General features: G+C 41.1%; 1 protein-coding gene across 4 annotated transcripts in view; it reads left to right on the forward strand.

The window, feature by feature from the left end:
• Nucleotides 1–25037, forward strand: part of CACNB4 (calcium voltage-gated channel auxiliary subunit beta 4) — a 206124-nt gene that overhangs the window by 58763 nt on the left and 122324 nt on the right. The window contains exon 1 of one of the 4 annotated variants that reach the window (XM_032783741.2): nt 18564–18784. The exons of the other annotated variants lie outside the window; for them this stretch is intronic. Within the exon in view, the coding sequence (XP_032639632.1) occupies nt 18740–18784 (45 nt within the window). The 5' untranslated portion in view covers nt 18564–18739. Of the gene's footprint in view, nt 1–18563; nt 18785–25037 lie in introns of those variants that run through there. 4 annotated transcript variants of the gene reach the window in all.

Genomic DNA, 25037 nt, shown 5'->3' on the forward strand with positions numbered 1-25037 from the left:
GTTGGAAGTAACAGACGAGGAGAAGGACCAGGGAGTATTGGTTGGTCATGGGATGACTGTGAGCCGCCAATGTGATTTGGCTGTGAAAAAAGCGAGTGCGGTCTTGGGATGCATCAGGCGAGGTATTTCCAGTAGAGATAAGGAGGTGTTAGTATTGTTATAGAAGGCACTGGTGAGACCTCATCTGGAATACTTTGTGCGTTTCTGGTCTCCCATGTTTAAGAAGGATGAATTCAAACTGGAACAGGTACAGAGAAGGGCTACTAGGATGAGCCGAGGAATGGAAAACCTGTCTTATGAAAGGAGACTGAAAGAGCTTGGCTTATTTAGCCTAACCAAAAGAAGGCTGAGGGGAGATATGATTGCTCTCTATAAGTATATCAGAGGGATAAATACCAGGCAGGGAGAGGAATTATTTAAGCTCAGTACCAATGTGGACACAAGATCAGGTGGATATAAACTGGCTATCAGGAAGTTTAGACTTGAAATTAGATGAAGGTTTCTAACCATCAGAAGAGTGAAGTTCTGGAACAGCCTTCCAAGGGGAGTAGTGAGGGCAGAAGACATATCTGGCTTCAAGACTAAGCTTGATAAGTTTATGGAGGGGATGGTATGATGGGATAGTCTAATTTTGGCAATGAATTGATCTTTGACTATTAGTGGTAAATATGCCCAATGGCCTGTGATGGGATGTTAGATGGGGTAGGATCTGAGTTATTACAGAGAATTCTTTCCTGGGTGTCTGGCTGGTGAGTCTTGCCCACATGGTCAGGGTTTAGCCAATCGCCATATTTGGAGTCGGGACGGAATTTTCCTCCAGGGCAGATTGTAAGAGGTCTGGGGTTTTTTCACCTTCCTCTGCAGCGTGGGGCACGGGTCACTTGCTGGAGGATTCTCTGCACCTTGAAGTCTTTAAACCATGAACTGAGGACTTCAGCAGCTCAGACATAAGTTAGGGCTTTATTACAGGAGTGGGTGGGTGAGATTCTGTGGCCTGCATTGTGCAGGAGGTCAGACTAGACGATCATAATGGTCCCTTCTGACCTTAAAGTCTGTGACTCTACCTGTAAGTAGCTGCCCTGCACCACGTGGCAAGTAGAGGAGGGTGAATGGGGATGCGCCTCCCAGAGATGCCTACCTTTAAGATGCAATACAGGCATAGTACAGTACAGTATTTGCTGGGGTTTTTTGTCTCCGCTGCTGCCTGATTGGTTATTTCCGGTTCCCCATCGTGTCCAGCTGACTGGTCAGTCCGTAACTCCACTGCTTATATTTTTGAGGTTTTACTGTATTGAAATACCTGTTCAGAAGTGCAAGGAGCAAGAGAAACAATGACTAATTCAATAGTGAGCAAATGAGGACTCGGCCTCTCACCTGAAGAGAGACAACCTGTTTGTTACTCTCAGGTCAGGCTTTGATCCACCTCACTTCTCCAGCACTTTCTTGGCTCAATTGCCACTCCAGCTTTTCTGCCTGTTTCTCATACTGCCTTTAAGTCTGTCCCTGGCCTTCAGGCTCCCACTGCAGCTTTGTCTTCACTAACACAGAGGTGTGTTGGTTTTTTTTTTTTTTGGCTGTGAGGTTAATGAACACATAGTTATCTCTCTGTAAAATCTGAAATGGAGATGAGGTGCTTGTGAAATCAGCACATTACCCCCAACTGTGGTTGACCTCATTTAATTTATCTTACAGTAAAACTACAATGCCTTGTGACCACAGGTTTTACTGTGGGATAGCTAAAGCATGTTAATTATCTTGCTGCAAAAACACTCTTTGTTTGTCAGTGAAGCATAATCTACGTTCCTCCCTGCCACTGCTCCATCCCCGTAGCTTCCTTTTGCCACCCCACCTTCACTCTAGTCCCATCCTATCCAGTGTCCATGCTGGGCGTCTTCAGTTCATGCGCATGTGGGCCTTTATTCTTAAACCTCTGTTTGATGGGTGGGATGGCATCGTCTGCCCCGTAAGAGCCTCTAGTCAGCTACACAAAGTCTGAGGAGATATGGGGAGAGAGGAAAGGGGTCCTGGAAGGAAGTAGCATTTAGAAAGAATCCTGTTAATGTATCTCTAAGGGCCTGGGAGCTGGAGCCTTGCAGAGAGGGTGGGGCAGGGCTCCCCTCTCACTCAGCCAATGAGGAATTAGCTAAGAGAAGGGGCTGGTATAAATGCTGCCTCCTTCTTCATTGCAGGGCAGATGACTGAAGATGGTGAAAGGAGCAGGAAGACTACTGCAGGGCCTTGAGTTAGCAGGGAGCAGATACCAGCACGAGAAGACTGTCAAACTCTCTGTTCTGGAGGACTACATGGGCCCAGTTGAGGGAGATAAATTGCAGCCCAGCTCCAGGAGGACAGCTGGGACTCCTGCCATAAGGAGAAAACCCTGAGGGGACTGGAAACAGAGTTTAGAGGGCAGGCTTCAGAGGAATGCTGAAAGCCAGCAGCACTTATCGTTTATTTGGTCCTTTTTGTATGACCCATTCATCTGAGATTTTGTAATAAACAAATTCCAAGGAGGCTATTATTGAGTCAAGTGTCAAGAATGTCTGATGTGGAATTTTTGGCTTCCTGAGAAAGGAAGCTGAGGCAGTGAGTATGTGCAGTACCACACTAACTCAGCCAGGGGCACTACAGGTAAGGCCTGACCTTTGGCAATGAGTAGGGTCTTACCAAATTCACAGTACATTTTGATCAATTTCATGGTCATAGGATTTTAAAAATAATAAATTTGATGATTTCAGCTATTTAAATTTGAAATTTCACAGTGTTGTAATTGTAGGGGTCCTGACCTAAAAAAAGAATTGTGAGAGAAGAGGTCGCAAGGTTATTGTAGGAGGGCAGGTCGGAACTGCTACCTTTACTTCTATGCTGCTGCTGGCGGTAACACTGCCTTCAGAGCTGGGCAGCTGGAGAGCAGCAGCTGCTGGCCGGGATCTCATCTCTGAAGGCAGAGCCACCAACAGCAGCAGTGCAGAAGTAAGGAGGGCAGGGTATGGTATTGCCACCCTTACTTCTGCACTGCTGCCTCCAGAGCTGGGCCCTCAGTCAGCAGCCACCACTCTCCAGCTGCCATTCTCCAGCTCTGAAGGCAGCAGTGCAGGAGTAAGGATGGCATGGTGTGGTCTTGTCACTCTTCTGCGTTGCTGCTGGCGAGGCGTTGCCTTCAGAGTTGGGCACGTGGCCAACAGCTGCCACTCTCCAGCTGCCCAGCTCTGAAGGCAGCAAAGTATGGGTGGCAATACTGTCACCCCCCTAAAATAACCTTGCTACCCCCCTGCAACTCCTTTTTGGGTCAGGACCCCCAATTTGAGAAACGCTGGTCTCCCCATGAAATATGTATAGTATAGGGTAAAAACACACAGGAGACCACATTTCATGGGGTGGAGACCAGATTTCATGGTCCATGACGCATTTTTCATGGCCATGAATTTGGTAGGGCCCTAGCAGTGGGACATAAGAACTAATTCAGTTTAATTTGGCGACAAATCCTCTGCCATGGAATGAAAACTGGTTTAAGTACTGTAAACAACTAGCAGTGTATAGAGTTGAGGATGTGCGTATAATGGGATACAACAGAGCTTGCTGTTACATCTAACTTTTCCATTAGTGATCTAGAAGAGGGAGTAAACAGCATGTTAATGGAATTTACAGAAGGTGCTAGATTGGAAGGAGTCATAAACATCAACCAGGATAGAGAAATAATACAAAGGGATTTAGAAGGATTAGAAATATGGGCAGAAAATAAAATGCTAATTAGCCTGCAAAAATTCAGTTTGTAGGGGGTAATCTGAAGCATGTACTAAATGGGAATAATGAATTTATGGATAAAAACATAACCAAAAGTAATCTGCACAAAAATGAGCATAAAGGATGCACTAAATCACTCAGAAACAGAGGTCTTTAATTAAATCAACAGTTCTCAGCAGAAGTGCCATTGTACAGCCCCAAAGCCTTATTTTTCTAATAGAAATGGATTCCTCTGTTTTCACAATTAAACTGCATATGTTCTATTACTGGGCAGATTCTCTTCAAGGAGCCTCTGCTTTTGGCATCTAACAATGAGTTCAGGTGATTGACACCAAGATTGCAAAGGGGATAAATGTAAGAGCCTCAACATAAGAGCCCCCTAAATTTAGCTTTGTTTTGTTTCAACAGTGTGGGTGATTAAGCATTGGAACAAATTGCCAAGGGAAGTGGTGGGTTTTTCATCTCTTGATGTCTACAAATCAAGCCTGGGCGCCTTTCTGCAGGTTGTGCTGTAGCCAAACACAAATTAGGCTCCAGTCAACAAGTTATTGGGCTCAATACAGGAGTAACCCAGGTGAAATTCTATGGATTGTGATATAGAGGAAGTCAGACTAGATGGTCTATTGGTCCCTTCTGGCCTTAAACTCTCTGAATTAATAAGCCAGTCCTCTGACTCCTTGAGTGTTACAGTGGTATTGTAGAGTGTCAGTGGCTATGCTGGTTCTTGGCGATCTGGCTTTCCTGCCAGAGCCAGGTTTGAAGCTGGAGAAGCTACATCTATCACTGCAGTTCAAAGGAGACTTGCTTATAAATTTGTAAAATCAAATTGTGTGACTGTCATAATTGCTCAGCATTAGCCTCTCTGCTCCAATTGAAGTCAGCGGGAGTGTTGCTATTTTATGTGTAGCTCTGCATCCTAATAACAATACTGTTCAAAAATGTTATTCTGTACTGTGAATAAAACCTCTGTTTTCTCTTTTAACTAGTTATTGGCTTTGAACACTTCATACGTGGCAAGCTGGGGTGTAAATCCACCTCTCACTGGTCTGCCACGCACTAAGTGTCTGCTTGGACTCTGCTGCCACTGACTGAAAGTTCGGTGGTGTGCTTTGATCTACCGTCCTTTGAAATGGGGGTAGATTAAAGCACACTAGGAGAATTTTTGGTGCACAGCAGCAGGGTCCACATGGACGGTTAGTGTGTGGCAGGCTCGTGAGAGGTAGATTTACACCCCAGCCTGCTGCAAACTAACTGTTCATATAAACAAGCTCTAACACCACTGTTGTTGGAGCAGGCTGGGAAGTTGGGGTATCATTGGCACCAAAGGGATCGGTATTGTAAGCAACATAGGTATTGCCATATTGCAACAGACTGTCTCGCCAGTATCCTGTCTCTGACAGGAACTAGTACCAGATGCTTCAGAGGAAGGTACAAGAAGCCCCAGAGTGACATTATTGTCAACCTTCTGTGAACTCCATGCTAATTCTGCAATACTATGTTTTCAGCGGATGGTGACCAATACCGTACATAGTATTCTAGATGAGGCAACACCACTGATTTATATAATGGCATTGTAATGTTTTCTGTATCTCAGTCCTTATGCATCCCAATATCTTATTTGCTTTTTTTTTGACTGCAGCTGTACCTTGAGCTCAGGTCTTTATTGAGCTATCAACAATTATCTCCCATTCCTGAATTGAAGCATGTTAATTTAGAACCCTGTAAGGTATATGAGTACTTTTGAGTTTTTTCCCTTTTATCAGGGATGAACCTCATTTGCCATTGTGTTGCCTATTCATAGTGCTTGGTTAGGTCTCTGTCAAGCTCCTCAGAGTCCTCTCTGGTCCCGACTAACCTAAATAACTTTGTCATCTGCAAATTTTGCTACCTCACTGCTCCCTCCCTTTCCAGACCATTAATAAATCTACTAAAAAACACTGGACCTAGTACAGAACCTTGAGGCCCCTGCTTTTAACCTTATCCATGATATAATTTGGCTATTTATTCCTCACTTTGTTTCCTATCTCTTAGCCAGTTTTTGACCCCTAATGATACTTTGGTTCTCACTCCAGGATTACTTAGCTTCTTTAGTAGCCTCTTGTAAGGGACCTTGTCAAATGCCTTTTGGAAATCTAAATAAACAAGATCAACCAGTAATGTGTGGAAGGTTTGATAGTACAGGTTTCATAAAATTTGTGTGAAAGATGCTAGAAAAACAGTGCTTCTCAGCTCTCTGAGCTGAAAGGTGAAAACATTATCTAAAAGTTGTATGAGCCACCAGGTCAGTGATCTGATCTCATCTAGGGTCTGCACTGCATCTGAGCTAACAGAGAATTGTGTTAGTCTCTCTCTTTTTAAATTAGTGTGTCTCAGCATTTCCATTTGAAACTCCTACCATAGAAGACTATATCTGAGGATTAAATTCATTCTGGTCTGCAGACTGGCTGGACAAACTCTTTTTAATCTGATAGGTGTTAGTTATTATTTCTATTATGGTAGCCCCTCAGGGATCAGGGCCTGTTGTTTAGTCACTTCAGACACATCATAAAGAGCTGATACCTGTCCCAAAGAGCTTCATAACAATGTAACCCTAGCCGTGCCTTCCACTCCTGTGAACCCACCATCTTACCCTATCCCATCCCAAACACCTGCTGCACCTGTGACTGCTGCAGAAGTGGCACACTGTGCAGAGTTGGCTCAGCACTTGGCATAGGGGCTTCCTGAGCATGGGCTATTGCCTGGAGAGAGGAGGGGAGAAATTTATGCCACCATCAGGGCCTGCTGTGCCAGCCTAACTAGCACAAAGGAGCCCTAGAACAACGATGACTCTTGCCCTTGCTCCCTAACCTGGACTGGTATTATATGTTTCCTTCAAAAGGCAGGCCCTGCACCCGTAGCCTACCAGTGTGGGATATCAGGACTGTTTCCTTCTGTCTTTGACTGATGAGCTGTGACTCCCAGTTCGAAGGTGATTATGTAAATAAAAAAATTGAGATTTTTGGTATCCTTTATTAGTGACTCCACTGGTGCCTTTCTTTCATGAGGATCCCATTTTGAGCCTCAGCAGCAATATTTTGCAGGATGTTTTACACTCACAACAGGTCCAGCCTCTGGATGGTGAGATGCTGCTAATTGGTTATCATCTCTCATGTCTAGTCACACCTGTTAGAAAAGAAAATAACTGCCAGAGTTTACAGCTCTTAATAACATGTACATTCATCTGCTGCAGTTTCTAATTTTCAATGTCTTTGCTCAGAAAGAGAGGAAGCATGGTGTAGTTGTCCCAAGAGCTGTCCAAACAGATAACAAAGAGATAATTCCTGCCTCAAAGAGCTGACAGTCAAACCATAGACTGTGGTGTTCAAAAATCACTGTGAGCCAAACAACCTGGCAGAGCTCTGATTCATTCAGGGTCTGAAATCTAACTTCTCAGTATTGCATGACATGCGCCTCTGCATAACTGGTTCCAACTAGCTCTTGTTAGAGCCTCTTAGAGATACACTTCTCTACATCTTTCTTCCCCAACCAAACCAAGCAGTAATAACAATCAACATTAACATCATACAGCATTTTGAATACTTATAACCAGTCTACTAACTACCAGTGTTCAATTAGTCTGGGAGGTGATAGAAACCAACTGAAGTGAACAAAATAACTTTATTTATAAAGAGCCCCTTGTCAAGGTATGCAGGGTTCTGTGCCACCATACATGGTAAACAGATTATAAAAGCACGGAGAAAATACTCTAAATCTACAGGATAACACCACCAGCCTTGCAAATCATTAGAGAGAAGAAAATGGCATGTGTAGATTCTTTTTTTTTTTTTTTAAATGGTGCCTGCTAGATATCACTTTGATCAGCTCACAACAACTTTAAAATATAACTCATCTTGTCTACAGTAGGCTTTTAAAGTGAGTTAGTTAACACCTTTTAAGAACACTTTTATCCTAGTCTAGACACACCTTAAAGTGGGACAGAAAATGTAAGTATTGTTATGTGTGTTTCTTAATAACTAGTAGTAGAAATTCTCCCATGTTGAAACCAGTGAGAGTCAGCCACAGACACACTCCTTATGTTTGAAGAGTACAGGCACAGCTTCGTTCTAGTACCTCTGAGAGTGTTCCAGGTGGTGGGGCAGGGAAGAGATAGTGGCCATAGTAGCTGGGACAGTTGTGGATTTTCAAAACTCATCTGGTTGATGCACTAGTTAACCAAATATCTCAGGGCACTGTTGTGGCACAAGAAGAAGAAATGTCTTTAACTTTGAGATGCTCCTCTCGTGGTAGTTGTTGCTCACCCATTCTTACTCTCTCTGCTGTAGTCAGCTCCTACCCATTCCACTTCAGCTGGTTCTCAGGTGCTTCTATCAGGGCAGGGCAGGAGGTCTGCCTCAGAGAGAGAGAGAGAGAGGGAAAAAAGGGGCAGCCACATCTGGGATTACGTGGGTAGGCATCACTGAACTATGCCTGGAGGAGAGCCTACATCTGAAAGGGAAGTCTGTTCCTGCAGGGCAGAAGAGGGGAGGCAGCTAGGAAGATAGAATATGGTCAGCAGTCATGTCTAAGGATGGGAGGAACAGGGAAAACAGCAGGGCAGAAGTGGGGAAGGGGGATAAGGCATGGTCGGGGAAAAAGGTAAGCCCTGGGGAGTATAACAGGAACGACAGGGGGCACAAAGGAGCCATGCAAAAAAAGGAGCAACACTTTTTCAAGTGACATTTTTCCAAAATAACCTGAGGGTCTGGATGCCACATTCTATAAATTCTAAGTTATTTTTCTTCACTCTTTTCTCTTACTTTCTAAAAAAAAATTACTTACAATTCACCAGGATGTAAATACAAACCCATGTCAACTCCCCAACCACTCCATGTTTGGAGAATTATATGTAGCAAATTTCTTTATGTGCTGGCAACTATGAGTGCCAGGGCCTGTCTCTTGTACTTCTCGAGAATATCTGTCAGATATTTAGGCACGTTCTATGGATTTCTTTTTTTTCTGACTGATCTTGCAATCTATCTGTCGTCTTGTGGCAGGATCGCTATGGTGTCATCATGCCAGCTGGTGAGGTTGAAGCTCTAGCTTATGAGGCCTTAGGCTGTAGTCAGTCTTTTCTTGACAGAGGCACCACGTAGTAAATTTGCTAATTTTCCTAAGAGTATTAATGCTATAGAAACTTCCAGTGGCATCTTGTCAGTTAAGGAAGAAGTAATGAACTAACTTTAACTGGCAACATCATCCTTATCAGTCTCAGCTATTTAGTCCATCCATTCTTTGTCCATTTTATCTCCCAAGGCTTCACATTTGAAGATCATATTTAATCAAAAAATGTTTCCATCAGCAGGCCCAAGAGTGGTTTCTAGTTAAATTACCAACGTTCATGTGGCTTTGAGAGCTTAAAACTGACCAGGAGGAAAAGGAGCTTTTAGGACTGCATGCAGTCCCCTAGTTCACGAGATTTGAACAGCTCACCATTCACAGTCGTGTGGCTTCTGTGATATGCTCCATCTCACAAACTTGAGTACTAATGGAATATCCTTAGATAATCTATGTTGCATCCTCTTTTGCTACTAATTCATAGAGGACAACAGTCCACTAGTGCTACCTGCTAGTGGAATTATTCCCTTGGCTCAAGGAGTAGGGATGCTTCATGTCTTGGTTTTAAGCCCTGCTGACAACCCATGCTAGGTATTGTTCAATAAAGATTTGTGTTTGACTTTAAAACTGTATTGTAATGTAACCATAGGTCCTTGTCCAAAACCACACTACATTTACAGTACTACTTCACCCATTATTTGCCTTCACATACTAATGGTTATAATTCAGACCTTGGCTATATGGAAACATTCCCATTGACTTCAATGGGACTTGGATCAAACCCTGATGTTCTTTATTGTGTTTTCGGTATTGATGAGGCTTTCAGACTTTAATTACCAATATAAAACATTTCTTCACGTCCTCAGGCACTGCACCTGCTCCCATAAAATTTTACACTGACTTTTTTATTGACAATTTTTCATAATTACATCAACTCATAAGATAAAGGCCTGATGGGTGTTCAGCATCAACTCTTACAGCTCTTAGGAAACTGAATATCACTCGTAAGAGAAGAACTTAAGGTTAAAAATGAGAAATAAATGAAGGTGCACTACTCTGTCTCGTAGATTCAGGTATGTGTCTTAAAAAAAATAAAAAGTACCTCTGCTACCAAAAGAAACAAACAAAACTAATGTATAACAATTCAAGGGGGAAAAACAAAAACAACACCGCATTTTTAATTGGATGATTAAATTGGACTCCTAAATCCATATTTAGGGGCTTACATCATAGTGGCCTGATTTTCAAAAGTACCGAGCCACGACGAGAGTTTTGCGTGCTCTGCACCTATCGAGAGCAGGGTACTTTGATTCAGGTGCCTAAATATGCATTTAGGTCCTTAAATTTAGGCACCCAAGTTTTAACAGTGTGGATCCCTATTAATCTAATGCTGTGACTATGAATTCAAGCAGAGTCAGGAAATTCAGGTTGGTCGTTCCCAATGTCCCACAGCAACTATAGCTTAGCCTCTTTGCATTTATAGATGGTTTATTGATTGATTGAACATTTTCTTTCATATCTTTTTAAGAAAAGGAAATCACACAAATAGTTAAATGCAGAGAATAATGATAAGAGTAGTTCAGTTACCCCTCCCATTGTAAGTGCTTTAAGCCATGAGACTGCAAATAACTTGCAACAATGAAACCTTCATACTTCATAGCAGTCCTAATGTACCAATGTCAGGTAAAAGCCTTACTGAATAGGTGGTGCCTTACATCACACCCTAAAAACTATTAAACTGGGCACTAGCAGTTTCATTTGTGACTTCAGATTCAAATAACCTCCCTGGGTTACCCTAGAAGATCACTGGGATTCAACTCCATGAATCTTAAAAACAGAGGCTTTTCACCTCACCCAGAGGCAATACAGATTCAAGCTCCGTGAATCTAAACAAAGGGGTTCTCCCTTCCCCCTCCCTTCTTTCTCCCCTGTCTCCCACCACTTCCCTGGTAAGTACAGACTCAATTCCCTTGAGCCTCAACTAGGGAAAAAATCAAACAGGTCTTAAAAAGCAAAACTTTTAATAAAAGATGGTAAATATTGCAGGGTTCTTTCACTTTAGACAATGAGAAAAAGCTCCTTCTGAGGCAGAAATACAATGCAAATACTTCAGCATACACATAAACTCTACCAGCCAGATACACAGTTGCAAATACAGAAACAATCAAAAGACTATAACCGCCTTTCTACTCAATACTCACTATTCTGAATATATAAGAGACTGTAGCAGGGAGATTGGCAAGAAACCTGGTTGCACATCTAGTCCCTTCCAGGACTCAGAGAGAACAACGCAAAAAACCCCAAAACCACAAACAAAGGCTTCTCTCTACTGAGATTTGAAAGTATCTTGTTTCCTGATTGGTCCTTTGGTCAGATGTTGTGGGTCACTGTTTGTTAACCCTTTACAGGTAAAAGAGACATTAACCTTAGCTATCTGTTTATGACAGTAGGCCTCTGAATCCTCAATAGAAAGACATGTCCAAAATGTCATTTTTAATTTTGTTGTTCTTAAATATAAATAAAGAGGTAATGAAACCTTCTAGAGCTGCTCAGTACTCCAACAGTAATCCATAAACCAATAACTGTTTTGCTCTCATATCAAAGCCTTGCCACCATATCCCATCAATCATCCATCTCAAATGCCTGGGGAAAAAAGGTGGGCTTTGCCAAGTAGCTGGAAGATTAAGAAATAATCCTGCCAATGCTAGCCCCATACCCAAGCTGGGAAAGGAGGGACACTGTGGCTCCACAGCCCTCCTGCACTGGTCATAGAGATTTAGTACCAGTGATTTGATGATAGTGAAAATGAATTTGTTAGAGTAAGAAAAAGAATGAATGTACTGACTTATCTCTCTGGCTTTGTACACCGCAATGCTGCTGTTTTTACCTGATTCTGCACTCTCGTTACTGCACTTCCACCCAAATAACATGTTGATGTGTTTATACAAAGAGCAGGCTGCTACATCTATTGAAAGAACTGGACTAGTGTGGTTATTTGATTGTTCAATCATTAGCTTGGGCTTCAAATAAAATTTGTTATGGTCTTGGGCTGCATTCTATAAAGTTCATGTTCTATGAAATACTGTGTCCTCCCCATCCCCAAAACATTTGGATCACTCCAAACCAGGAACATATGGAGCCATTTCTCTTAGACGCTTCACACCTTCTCCCTTTGGACCTCAGAAATGATTCAACTGAGCAAAAAGAAATTGAATCCAAGAAGAATCCCTCTCTGACTCCAGAGACTGTGGAGATTTGTGCCTAGAATGTATTTGTTCACAGGGATATGAAATGCTCTTGACATCAGGTGGTTACAATATTTTTATCTGGGATGAAAGGAGACTTTTCAATAGAGTATTCAGCTTCTACTTTTTCAGTTAAGTCAATATTCTGACTGCTTTTCTTACTTTCAGTGTTTTACTCTAATGTTGTTGTAAAGTATTGGCTTTAATGAAATCACCACAGCAGTTTTAAGAATTTCAGATCTTATACCAGTTACTGTAGTGTGCAATCTGTCTATCATGAAAGTTGAACTTACAAATGTAGAAGGATTATTATTTATTTATTACATAACTCCCATCAGGGGAGTGAGCCCTTGTTTGCAGAGGATGGTAGATTTTACCTTGAGGACTCGGCATGCAGCAGGGGAGGAGAGGCTGATGCAAGGAGGCCGAGGTTGCCAGGCCTCTGTTCTCTGTGGCAGTGTTTCTCAAACTTTTTATGCTGGCGACCCATTTGGACTTTAAAAAAAAAAAATTGTGACCCCTTCTCTAGAAAAAATTGTGGCCCCTACATTCAGCCACGAGGGACTCGGGGCATCAGCCTTGCTCAGGGCAGGGGCTTCAGCCCTGCTGGACAAGAGCCTTGGGGCTCTGGACTTCAGCCCTGCTCGGTGCTTCAGCTCCCCTTGGGGCATCAGGCTCCAGGCGTTAGCCACTCCTGCAGCTTCAGCCCCTCTCAGAGCTCGGGGTGTGGAGCTCCAGCCTGGCTTGGAGTTTCAGCCCCACTCAGGAGTTGGGGCTTCAGTCTCCCTGACACTCCCGGAGTTGCCAGCTGCGTCTTCAACCCTCCGCCCAGAGGTATGCGTCCCTACCCACCCAGAGGTATAGGATTAACGTGTTAAAAAATTAACATGTTAATTCTATTTTCAGTTAATCACAGGTGTTAACTGTGATTGACAGCCCTGATTAAAATACAAAAACTTGTATATCCGATCTACACTATTACCCAACATTTGATTTCATTTGCACTGAACTGGAGAGTATCCGTGCAAGGCCCTTGTTAACACAACTGACCTTTGAGCCATGTGAAAGAGAATCTCTGTTTGTTCATTTAAAATAGAAAGAAAGGGCCATATTTGCTGCTGCAGCTGTTATACTCAGTGCAGCATCAGAAAGGGTTGTGGTTGGTGGATCCTGAAGCTGGCTGGGAAGTTGTCCAGTCCTAGGTGTAAATCAGACCCTCTGGCTGCGCACCAAACACTGTTACAGGAGTGCTGTATAAGTGATAGCTATGTATATGTAAACAGTTAATGGATAATCCACCAGCAGATGGCAATCTAGGGTACGTAGTATAGAGCCTGACTTTTGTAGGCTCAGTAAAACTTGTTATTTTGGGGCAGTGCAAATTGGCTTCTTATGTGTAGCTCTTTGTGAGCTCTTAACAGCAACAAGAGGCCATTCCAGCAGTCAGAGATAGCTGGAACACAGAACTGCCTGGCTATGCCTCTTTTCCAAGCCATGCCCCCTACATCTGGGGCTGGAGGAGTAAATGTCATAAGAACAGGAATGCTACGCAGAGATTTCCTTATGGAACAGGCATTTCTGAGTTCATTCTGGCTCCCTTGCTGGAGGGCCAGAGCAAGGCCCTGAATCTTGGCCCTAATTGTACCTTATGAAGACAGCCTTGAAAACATAGACCAGTGAAAAAATAATAGAAACTGGTAGCTGGGGTTGAAAGGAGCAAGCTGCTGGGTTCCACTTCTGCATTAGGAGGCATGATATCCCCCTCCTCCCCTCATGCCCCACTACAGCTCATGCATGTACTTTATGTCAAATGTATCCGTTAAGTATGCAGCATATCTAAACAATTCTTACTAACCCTTCCTACAGTCTTTAGCCAGGCCCAGGGCTTAGAGTGTGATTATGATGGACAGGAGTTAGTTATGGTTATGTAACTTCATCTGGGGGTTTAACCTGGGTGAGAGCCATACTTGCCCACTGACCTTCTCTCTCTGGCTCCCCTTCTGTTTTTCAGATAGCTCTTCCCATGAGCACCCATTCAAGATGAGGAGGAAGGAAAGCCAGAATTAATGCCTTACTTATGGGGAACCTGGTATTGTCACTCCACTGACAGTGCAGTGTAGTTATTATGCAGTGGTTTCCAAGACAACGATGACTTTCACTTAAATGATGCTTTCTAACTGTCTCAATTGCTCAATTGTATGGTTTTAATGTAACTGATCCCAGAGCCAAAGCTTACCCTTGTACATATCCAACCTCATCAACATCCATGGGTCTTCATGGATGTGAGTATAATTCATACACATTCACCATTATTTAGGAAACTCACTTTTATTTTCCAAGATCCCTTGTCACAGGCCATAGAAACCTGTGTGCATAGAAGCTCCATTGATTTGATATTTTCTGGGTTCCTTGCACAGACTACTAGGCTCTATTCTGTAGAGCTCTTAGATGTCAGTAGAAGGAGCATAGTTCTGGTGCTTCACGTTGCTAAGAGAGCCTTCATTCAGCAAAGCAATCGATGTTGCCAGATTGAAGTGATAGTGCACTAAAAGATGCGTGAGAGCTTCCCACATTAATCTTTTGATGGAACGTTGGCCCTTTAATTCCTGCTCAGAGGTTTGTCTGGCAGAACACAGTGTTTGTCTGAACATTGGACACACAACCTAATCATATTCTACCGTTTTCTCCCCAATTTTAATTGAACAACAAAGGCACAATAGTTAACCTGCAAGATCAGCACCAAAAGGGTTAATTTCCAAATCTGAAAAACCAGACCTCCATTCTACATAAGGTAACAGAAGCAGATTACTATTAACCTGCAGTACAGTATAGGGTTTTTTTTCTTTGTAATTGTCTTGAAGGACTTGACTGAGATTGTCCCTTTGATCAGTAAATTACCTCATAAATATTTAGCACAGATCTAGATATGGATTTAGCGTTCCCATTCGAGTTCTTAAGTATTTGAGCCATCTCCTTATTTGCATTTTGGTCACAAAACCACATCTAAACTAGGGATCGATGGTGCAGTATAACATGTCAATTTCATTTTCCATAGAGTTCAGCAGTTTGAGGGGGCAAAACATGTAGTCAAACTCTTCTACCCTAAGTTATGTTAGTAGCCCCAGTGAAATGAGTAGGACTTCACCAGTGAGTTAAGCATATGGAATTTGGCTTGTGACAATTTTCTTTCAGCTTCTACTGATTAGGACAGTTTACAACTTTTAAATACAATCCTGTTTAATGAGTTAATATATTTTTATTACATCTTTTAAAAGCTACTCAGCTTAAGCAGTTAAGAAACATATTTTAATACCCTTGTATATTACAATGATGTTTAGATTAAAATGTAAGAGAAAAGACAAGTGGAATAGCAAATAGAGTAATTCCACTGATTTGGGGATTAAATACTTCCATTACAAATGTATGTCAAAATTTACTGAAGATTTCTTCTGCTCCTGCTCCTCCTCCTTTTTTTGAATTAACAAATTATTTTGATATTGCATCTAAAAGTTCCTTCAAATAATCTGGCATTTAAAGTTTTCCAAAATATTGTATTTGTTATTACAGACTTAATTTTTTTTTTTTGGTAACTGTATTCATTATAAATCCTCAAGCAATGTTATTTCCCTGCTCCTTAAATTTTCCTCATTTTAGATTTTTTTCTCTCTATCAACTGTGTGGCCACTTATCAATTTTGAGGTTCCCACTACAATGGATAGGTCAGAAAGCTGGTCTGTGGCTAAGCAGAGGTTTGAGAATCAAGAGACAGCCCAAGCTTTATTTTTAGCTTTTTAGTGTCAGTAATTCTGTTTGTTTTTAGCATTGCCAACTAACCTTATGAAATAGTTATTTTATTCTATAGCGTGGAAGAGGAATAACTCATTATGGTAGTTTTAGTTTTATTTATTCTGAGATTTAATAAGCAAAAACCCACCCAACATCTGTACAGTATAAGATTGCAGAAGCTGATATTTTGGATTTTCCCAGCCTGGCATAGGATTCTATGATTCATAAACAATATATACAACACTTCTTTGTGGTTGCACAGCACCTAACATAATAGAGTCCTGATCCAAGACAGGGATTCCTAGACCCTACCACTGTACAAATAACGTATATGAAGATAGCCATGTGCTTAAGTATTTTGCTGAATCAGGGCCTAAACTGGGTCTTAAGAAATCAAAACACTGACAATGAAATATTGTGATCACTGTACTTTGCACCTACCTGTAGCATGAAGCAGCAAGAGCAATTGGAGTATCCTAGATTATGAAATTTAGTGCACGACCTTTTCTTTGCATTCATGAGGCCTAGAAATACATTTCTTTAAAAAAGAAAGTCTAATCTGTGAATCCGGGAGCTAGGGTTTATGTCTGGACCTATAATGCCTATGCCTTAATCCAGCTCAGCCACCCTAAAGAAAGGGCTTGAAAGGACCTGGGGTATCACTGCTGAGTCCATGATTATGTAAATACCCCTGCAGGCAGGCCACAAGCAGCATTTTTCTGGGCCCAAGGCAAACACATAATATGGGCCTCCATCCCATTCCCTGCAGACACACCAATGAAAGAAAACATATTTGACTTCTGAAATGTCATAAAAAGGGCCTATCACTTCATAGCTTTTGGCTTTTTTTTCATTGCAAAATCATGAATGTCCTCACTAATATCCGTTTTTCTTGTGAGTTCACACTCCATGTGCCTGCCAGGGCATCTATGTGCGCCCATGTACTGGCCGGCGGAAAAGCATCCGCCAAAATGCGGCGTCACCACCAAAATGGTGGCAGCATTTTGACGGATGCTTGTCCACTGGCCACGGTCCTTGGTAGCTTGTCGTCCAGCGCCCGCCACTCAGAAAAAGTTGGGGACCACTGCCATAGATGAAACAGTAAGATGACCAAAGTGTCTCTGTGCCATAGTAGATCATCTGTTGTCTTTGATGATACATGGGTACGAACAAACTCACTAAATTTATATAAATAATATATAGTCAAACTCAAACGTTCACAATCTAGCCTGATTTTTTTCCCCCCTCTCATGGTGATGGGCATATGGCAAGGCACCTTGGACTCGACTGGTAAAGTATATATATTTTCTCCCTTTTATGTGGCCGTGCCTTCACACTGGAGTGTGGTAGGTATCATTTCCCCAATCTCCATGCTGTTTCCTACACAGAACATGTTAATTTTGGCATTATGTCTTGAGTGTATGAGAATATTACCCACAATTAAGTTACTATGTAGAAAAGAAAAGTTTACTGTAAAAGAGTTGCCTTGTGTATGTTTCTCTTTAAGTAATTTGCCTTTGCTTACTTAAACAGAGCAACTAAATTTCTCACAATTGACTGTATGATTGAAGTTCAGGGAATTAATGAAAATAGCTTTCTAGATGAGAAGTTCTTGCTGGAAAGTTGGTGCTATTTTGCTGTTAACTTAAAAATGTTTCACCTTTAGCTTACTATGTCTGCTAAGAGTGAAACATGCAACATATAGCTGGTGAGCTCCTTGTTCCTGTTGGGGAGCAGTTATTCATACAAATAACTCCATTTACTGCTAGCTAGTGACTCATCTCAAATAGGACTGTTCTTGTGAGTAAATGCTCACCAGTGTGTGTCAAGGCTTCCCAATCTGGCCCCATGTAAATTTTATTAGGTACAGGTGCAATATTTTGACCAACTTACACTTTTTAACAAAAGAATGTTGAAAGAGTTTAATTTTTTTTATTTTTTTGGTTTGGAATAAAATAGAACATTAGAATTGAACCAATTTGCATATTTCATTGGAAGTGGCTTTTAAAGGAAAAATACCTGATAACTGAAACTTGTTACTCATTAGAAAAATAAAATTTATACTACTGCCTAAGTATAAATAGAGTGAGTAGACTCCCTTAGTTTCTATTCACTACTAAAATTAGTGTTTTAAGGAAGTGATGTATCTACCCCCCACCCCCAAATGCAGCACTCTAATTTAGGGAGGATATTAAAAACTTAGTGTGAACAAGAATGAAATCTCATCTGTTGCCTCTTCCCTCACTGTGCCTTTGTATTTTCCCTTTTAAAATTTAAATTACAATTTTTGTTAAATGCAGACCCTTCCCCTAGAAATACTGTCAAAATCAAAATCTTCCAAACATCATCTACTGTATGTGTTTATAATACATAGTTTAATAAATAGAAAGATGTATTCAGTGGTGAAAACTGTCCATATATAAACACCCTTTTTTGATTGGGATCAGATTTTATTGTGTATGTGTAAGAGAGGAAATAACCAGGGACAAGCTCTTTGCAAAGGTGTAAGCCTAGGGCTCCTCATCCACTATCAAAGAAAATGCTCTTCCAGCTGACTGAAACAGAGCAGGGCAGCTCAGCCAATCACAGGGTTCTTTTCTAGCTCTGTCATCAGCCCTTGGTTAGGGAACGGTTTGCTTTTATGCTCTGTATTTGGAAGGCAGATAAAATGCCAGGTCTGGGCTGCCTCTAGGGATAACCTTCCCCTCTATGATGTGAATGAATAGCATTTTGGCTGGGGAATCCACAGAAAATTGACAAGGCAGGCTCCGCTCCCCTGCATAGGCCTTTTCTACATTTTAACCCTTGCTGTGGCTTTGTAGCAATTTCAGTTTTGTATTGAGAAGTGTTCTTTGGATTATCAGACCTCCATGTATGACAATTTGTACCTGCATGGATTTGAAGACTCGGAAGCGGTAAGTATTTTCATCGATAACATTTTTTTTCTGAACAGCCTAATAGGATATGCAGAGAACAGGGAGGAAGAATCAGGCTTTGTTTCTGGGTTTAGCTGATCGCTTGGTGTTGCACTGTAGACAGTTTGGAGTCACCTGAACTAATCCTCCATTACATAATTTCTTGTCAAGCAGTAAAATTTAGGGATTTCCAAGAAAGGCTTGAAAGCATTTTGTGTACCATAATTTACCAATTACAAGCTACACTTCTGCTCTCAGGGAGTGTATGAATGCTTCACAGAGGATGGCTTTATATATGCAGAAGCAGTTATAGCTAATGTGTATGTTGTATTCATCAGCATAACAGGAAAAGATGTTCATTATATAATACTTAATATTTGTTTGATCCAGCAGGAATGGAATTTCTGAGCTGTCATCTGTGTTATATGCTCTTTGTCCAAGTGATCAGTGCAGATACATTTGATTTTCTTAACAAAGAGACAGCGTAAGTGTTTGTTGTAATATAACCCTGCAGTATCACAGTGGCAGAATGTAGCCCTAAAATACTGTCCAAAAGAGGCTGAGGTGTTTTCATTTTTGTTTAATCAGGAAATTATGCTCCCACCTTCTAACTCATAATAACAATCCTGCTAGCAAAACCTATTAAAATCTTAACAAAATGATTCATCGGGAATCCTAAAACCCATGTCAATTTGGGCATACCATGGAGTTTAGGCTAGGGAATATTAAACATTAGTGCATGTAAATCTTATTTAGGTGGTGGTGGTTCTGGCTAGCACAGGCACCTTCTTTCTTCAGTGGCTAAACAAAAGCCTTGAGAGGCAAAATTACCACAGGGAAAGAAAATTACTTAGCTTACCATCGCGACGCACATGTTGTTCCATATTAGATCAGAATGTGTTACATAAGGCTAATGGCCAAGTCACAAAATACAGAGATTATAACATAAAATAGTGTGTACGCCAGAGCAGACGTATGTGCCCAATGATGTGGTATCCACAGGAAACAAGATCCTATATCAGTTCAGATAAGACCACATTGCCAGACAAGAAAAAAAGCCATATCAGGCTCCAACTGCAAAGTGTAATCTGTCTACAGGTTGCCTCACATGCTAGCAACTTATCTTAGTCAATTTATTTCAGGGGGAGAGGAATCTGAAATATTCAGAATTTGAAATTAAAGAATGCATCATGTTATTTTGGGGCGGGGAGAGAAGAGGAAGTCTAAAGTATTTGAATCCCTAGAAGTGTTGTTTTCTTGGGTCAATTTGGTAACCACTTGACTTCTACACGTGTGCTCTTCCCCCTCCCCCCCCCCCCCCGTATTTCCATTTTGATTTTTTAGTAGTTTACTGCTGTCAAAACTGACATACCAAAACCATAAATGAGAATTTTAGTTCTTCTGGAGATGATGTCTCTGTGGACTAGGAATTAACTTGATTTATGTTGTGTTCTTGGGAAAGATTTAAATTCTTGATGCACTGGTTTGGAGGGAAAACATTTTAAATTTAAATTTCTCCTCAGCCCTTTGGCAGAGTGTAGTTGTCTTGTAAGATGGAAAAACTGGAAGTGTAATGAACTGTCTGTGGTTGAGATGGCTAAGTTGTTGGATAGTGTTTGGTACAGTAGAGCTGTATCACTAGCGACTAAGAACAAGATTTTTAGGTATTTAGATGCTCAAAGATGAAGATAGGTGCCTAATGGGATTTTTTTCTAAAATGCCTAACTCACGTTAATTTCAATCTGGCTGTAAATAGTTTGTCCACATCAAAGATCATTTGGGTAGAGCAGTTTTATGACTGGAAACACCTAGGAGACGTGAACAATAAAAAAAAAAAAATCCAAAATAATATGAATTAAAACCATAGGAATCTTGTTAGCAAGAGAAGGTAGAAATTAGAACTATCACTGTTAAGTTTGGGCCAAGCTGAGAAAGCAATAGTATCTAGGTTTCCAAATGTTCCATTTAAGTGATTCTTGGTAGCAGGGTTGCCAGCTCTTGAAGTTTTATCTTGCAATATTTGGTGTCTTTGGCAGCTGCAGCTTCGGAAATCATGTGAATACATAAGAATCTCAGATTTCATTACTTCTGTTTTTAAACTAAGCTTCTAACCCTCATGTTTATGAAGAAAAGATGGAAATTTTGAACCCCAAAGGCTCCAAAATCGGGACAGATAAAAAGAACCTAATTAATTATTTGCTGCAAATCTAATGACTTAAGCTAATATGATTATTTTGGATCCTGACTCATGATTTCTGAGTTCTTGGGGCTGACAGTACTGTGGTGGTTATATAGAAGAAAAGTGTGTCATGCAGCATGAAATGGTGTGAGTGCAGCTTTAAATCCAATGGGCAAGAGTAGGCCTGTGTAACTGGTATAATAAACTAAAAAAATGAACTAGCCCAGCAGTATTAGGTTCTCTGTCATTATTTTCAGTACAAATGCATAAACACATGTAACTCTGAGTGTACATGGATTAAAGCTATACAATTTCCTTTTTTTAGGAATCAAAAGGTTTATCCCTAATGTTCTTCAGCTAGTGAAGATATAGAAGTACAGTACAAGGATGTATACTGTACTTGCTGTCTTGTTTTCTGCAGCAGACAGAGCTGTGGCCAAGTACCCTCTGCTACTGACAAAGCTTCCAGCACAAAATAAATACATATATATCAAAATGAGTCAAGCTAAAACAGTAACACCTTATTAAAATTGACACTTGCCCTTATAAAACAGACCTTATAGCATTCCACACTAATGACCAAGCACAACAAACTAATCTGTAAGATGGATCAGTTCTTTAGGATGCTACAGAACTTCTCTAGGTTTGTAATGCGGGACCTGAATTAACAAAATGGTGTTCTGAATAATCTCACAGTAGTCTTTATTTTGCATACTGTGGGCTACACTCATCCTGAATATGCTCTGGCAGAAATCCTGGAGCAGCGCCTGAATAGTAGAAAGTCATGGCACCCTACGGGACTAACTCTTTTCTCCCTGGGGGAACAGTGCTGCTTAGAAAATTGTGGCCCTTGTTCAAGAAAGAGCATGGCTAGCAAGGCCAATGAGTGTGCTGACTCAGCTCCTCTCCCTAGCAGAACTCCTATAGAGATACTGCAGGAGTTAAAGCTCCCCGCCCCACTGGAAAACTAGTGCACACCAGGCTGAAATGCTGCCTGACCTCTTTGGGGATGCGTTTCCCCTGGGGGACAAGGGATCGTGCTAGCACACATAGAGATCTCTCAGTGAATCTGTCCCTTTAGGTTTTATGTTAAAAGTGTAAACTACATTTCATATGAATAAATTGTTTAGTATGTTTTGCTACCTTGTAACATGTATGCCCTCAAGGACCTCTTCAGTGCTTTCTAGGCAATACTTGTAATCTGCCACTGTAACACCCATATGTCAAGTATCAGAGGGGTAGCCGTGTTAATCTGAATCTGTAAAAGCAGCAGAGAATCCTGTAGTCTATAAGGTGCCACAGGATTCTCTGCTGCTTTTACCCATATGTCACTGGCTCTCATCAGGCATGGGCTAGCTCAGACATCAATAGAGCCTCTAAACTTTTCAAAAGCATTGCTTACTCTATCCCAAAAGGTCACCTAACTAACAGACCTGGAGATGTTTTCAATGGCAGAACCACTTTATAAGCTTATGTCTGATTCAAAGGTGACTTGGCAAATTTATGCTGTAGTCTTTATTTTTAAATTGAATAAATAGATAGTTCTGTGCTAAATTACAGTGAATCCAACTCCTGTTGCTACATAGAGTGTAGATTTGGAAGCTCTAGCAACACACGAAGAATAAGGACAGTACCACAAACAAGTAAAAAAATGATCTTGTTTTTAGTATGTTATACTCGCATACCTATTTACGCAACCAGAGAGAGTCCATGCACTGGCCAATGCCGTTTTCACTCTCATACCAAACATTTCATAGCTGGGTGGATTTCTCAACAGGTGATCATAGAGAGAGAGAGGTGGTTACTGCTGTGGTTTTCCCAATGAAGTCTTCCCACTGTAGCCTAGTCATGGAACCTCTTTTATCCTTTTATTCTGACCATGCCTACTACTTATGCACACACATGAAGGTTTCAGCCCTTCTTTTCCTAGTTTGTTTTTCCAAACCCCATACATTTTGGGGTGCCCTGCTTGTCATAGGTTGTTCTTAGTTACCCTTATTCTCATAAGCATCCTAGTAACATTTATATTAACTGTTTCCAGGGTTACCTATGGTCAGCACAGAACTTTCTGTGACGTTACAATCAGGTGTCTTGCAGCTTAGATGGTTACATTACAACATATTTCTCGTAACATCACCTATTGGACTATTTTTTCCAGCAATCTTGTGACTTCAGTGGCATAGGGTTATTCTTAGGTCACCCCCTTATGTCAAGCTTCCTTAAGCCTAGTGTGGTTAAGCTGAAATTGTACAAGCCTCAACCTGTAGGCCTGGCGTTACAGCCATGCTTTACTTATATTCTTAATACTTGTCAGTCTTATAGTCTCATCCTACTTATCTGTTCATCACCCATTGATTATATATGATATAACATAGGAGCTCACCATGACATTAACACTGCAATGATAAAATGAACTAAATGACTACACTTCACTGATGCGTAATAAATGAGGAGGTTTAAATGGAGGCAACAAGTAATTATTTAACATTTTTGGAAGTAGAGCTGGGAGTAAAATTTGCGATAATGTGACACCATGTAGATTTTCACTGACCTGAAGTAGATGTACATTGAACTCTGAACTTCTTCAGGTTAAGCTAGAAGCATTAAGATTGCTCAGAACTCTGGCCCAGCTGTGACTAGAACAGAGTAGCTTTAGATGTCTTTAATGTGGAAGCATCACCTGTATCAATGTGCCAAATGTTTTTTTTAACTGCATTAAGGGGAAATTAGGACTTCCTCATTCAGTAAGAAGATTATATTGTGATTCTGTGGAATTTAGAGAACAGGAGAAATGTACTCATTGAGACATCAATGCTTTCAAAATGAATGTATTATCATAATAGAAATCAGTTTTTTCTTTATGTGTCCATCCCCTTGCAAAGGCAAGACAGACTCTCCTGGTAGAGCACATATGGAATAACTGATTAGTCAGCACGTAGACAGGAAAAGAAAATACAATAAAATGAAATATTTGTTGGGAAGTTGATAGTATGTGAATGTGCTTATCTGTATAGATACAAAAATGGATATTAATCTATCAAAATATATAATTGTTAAAAACCCACATATATATATCTTACCAGCTATGATGATTAATGATAGGTGGCTGATATGCTAGCATGAGGCTTTTTTTGAGGAGGACAAAGAAATAATGTGGTTAACAGTGAATAAAAATAGTAGATAAAAAATACATGCTGTCAGAAAAAAGGATATAAAGAGACCGGGCCTTGCTATTTTCACAGACATAACCAAGTTCCTGTAATGCAAGGGGTCGAGTGTGGGTTGTGGCCTTTCGTGGTCTGGAAAGAAAGGTGCACATCCCAATACTCCCTCACCCTGGGTTTCTCTTTGCAAGCAGTCCTCACATACTTTTACATAAGTTCATCACAGCGTTCTTGGTTTACAGTGCAACTCCATGTCCCATCATCATAAGCTTTTCCCAAGCTTCAATGTACTTCCTAGGCACAGGGTGTGGGGGTGGGGAAAGAGGTCTCACTTCTCTGAGTTCCTGGGCTGCTTTGCCCTTTTTTCTAGCTTCCTTTTCTCCCTCCCTGTCTCCCATTACAGTCCGCAGCTGACAAGCTGAATCCCCTTGTTAACTGGTTAATCACCCAGTCCTAATCAATTCTCTCCCAATTTGTGCCATGCTTACAAAGTGCAGGGAGTGGTGAGCTAGTGCTTAGTGACTCCCACTCTGTCACAGTGCACCACAAAGGAGGGAGACTCAAAGATTTTGGAAGATAGAGAAGAACCCTCTTAAAAAGGTGAAAGATTTCTTTATTCTGTACATAGACAGGTGTTGCCTGATCTTTTGATTGTTTATTAGTTATACTGATAAGTGAACTAATGCTCTTTAAGTTGGGCAGAGTTCTGTCCCATGACCAGCCTTGTCTACACTGCCACTTTACAGCACTGAAACTTTCTCGCTCAGGGTTGTGAAAAAATACCCCCCATAACAATGCAAGTTTCAGTGCTGTAAAGTGGCAGTGTAGACAGTGCACCAGCACTGGGAGCTATTCCCCTCACGGAGCTGGTTTTATTACAGTGCCCAGCACTGGTCCCACAACTGCACAG

The sequence above is a fragment of the Chelonoidis abingdonii genome, chromosome 10 (assembly GCF_003597395.2).
Source record: "Chelonoidis abingdonii isolate Lonesome George chromosome 10, CheloAbing_2.0, whole genome shotgun sequence".
NCBI lineage: Eukaryota > Metazoa > Chordata > Testudines > Testudinidae > Chelonoidis > Chelonoidis abingdonii.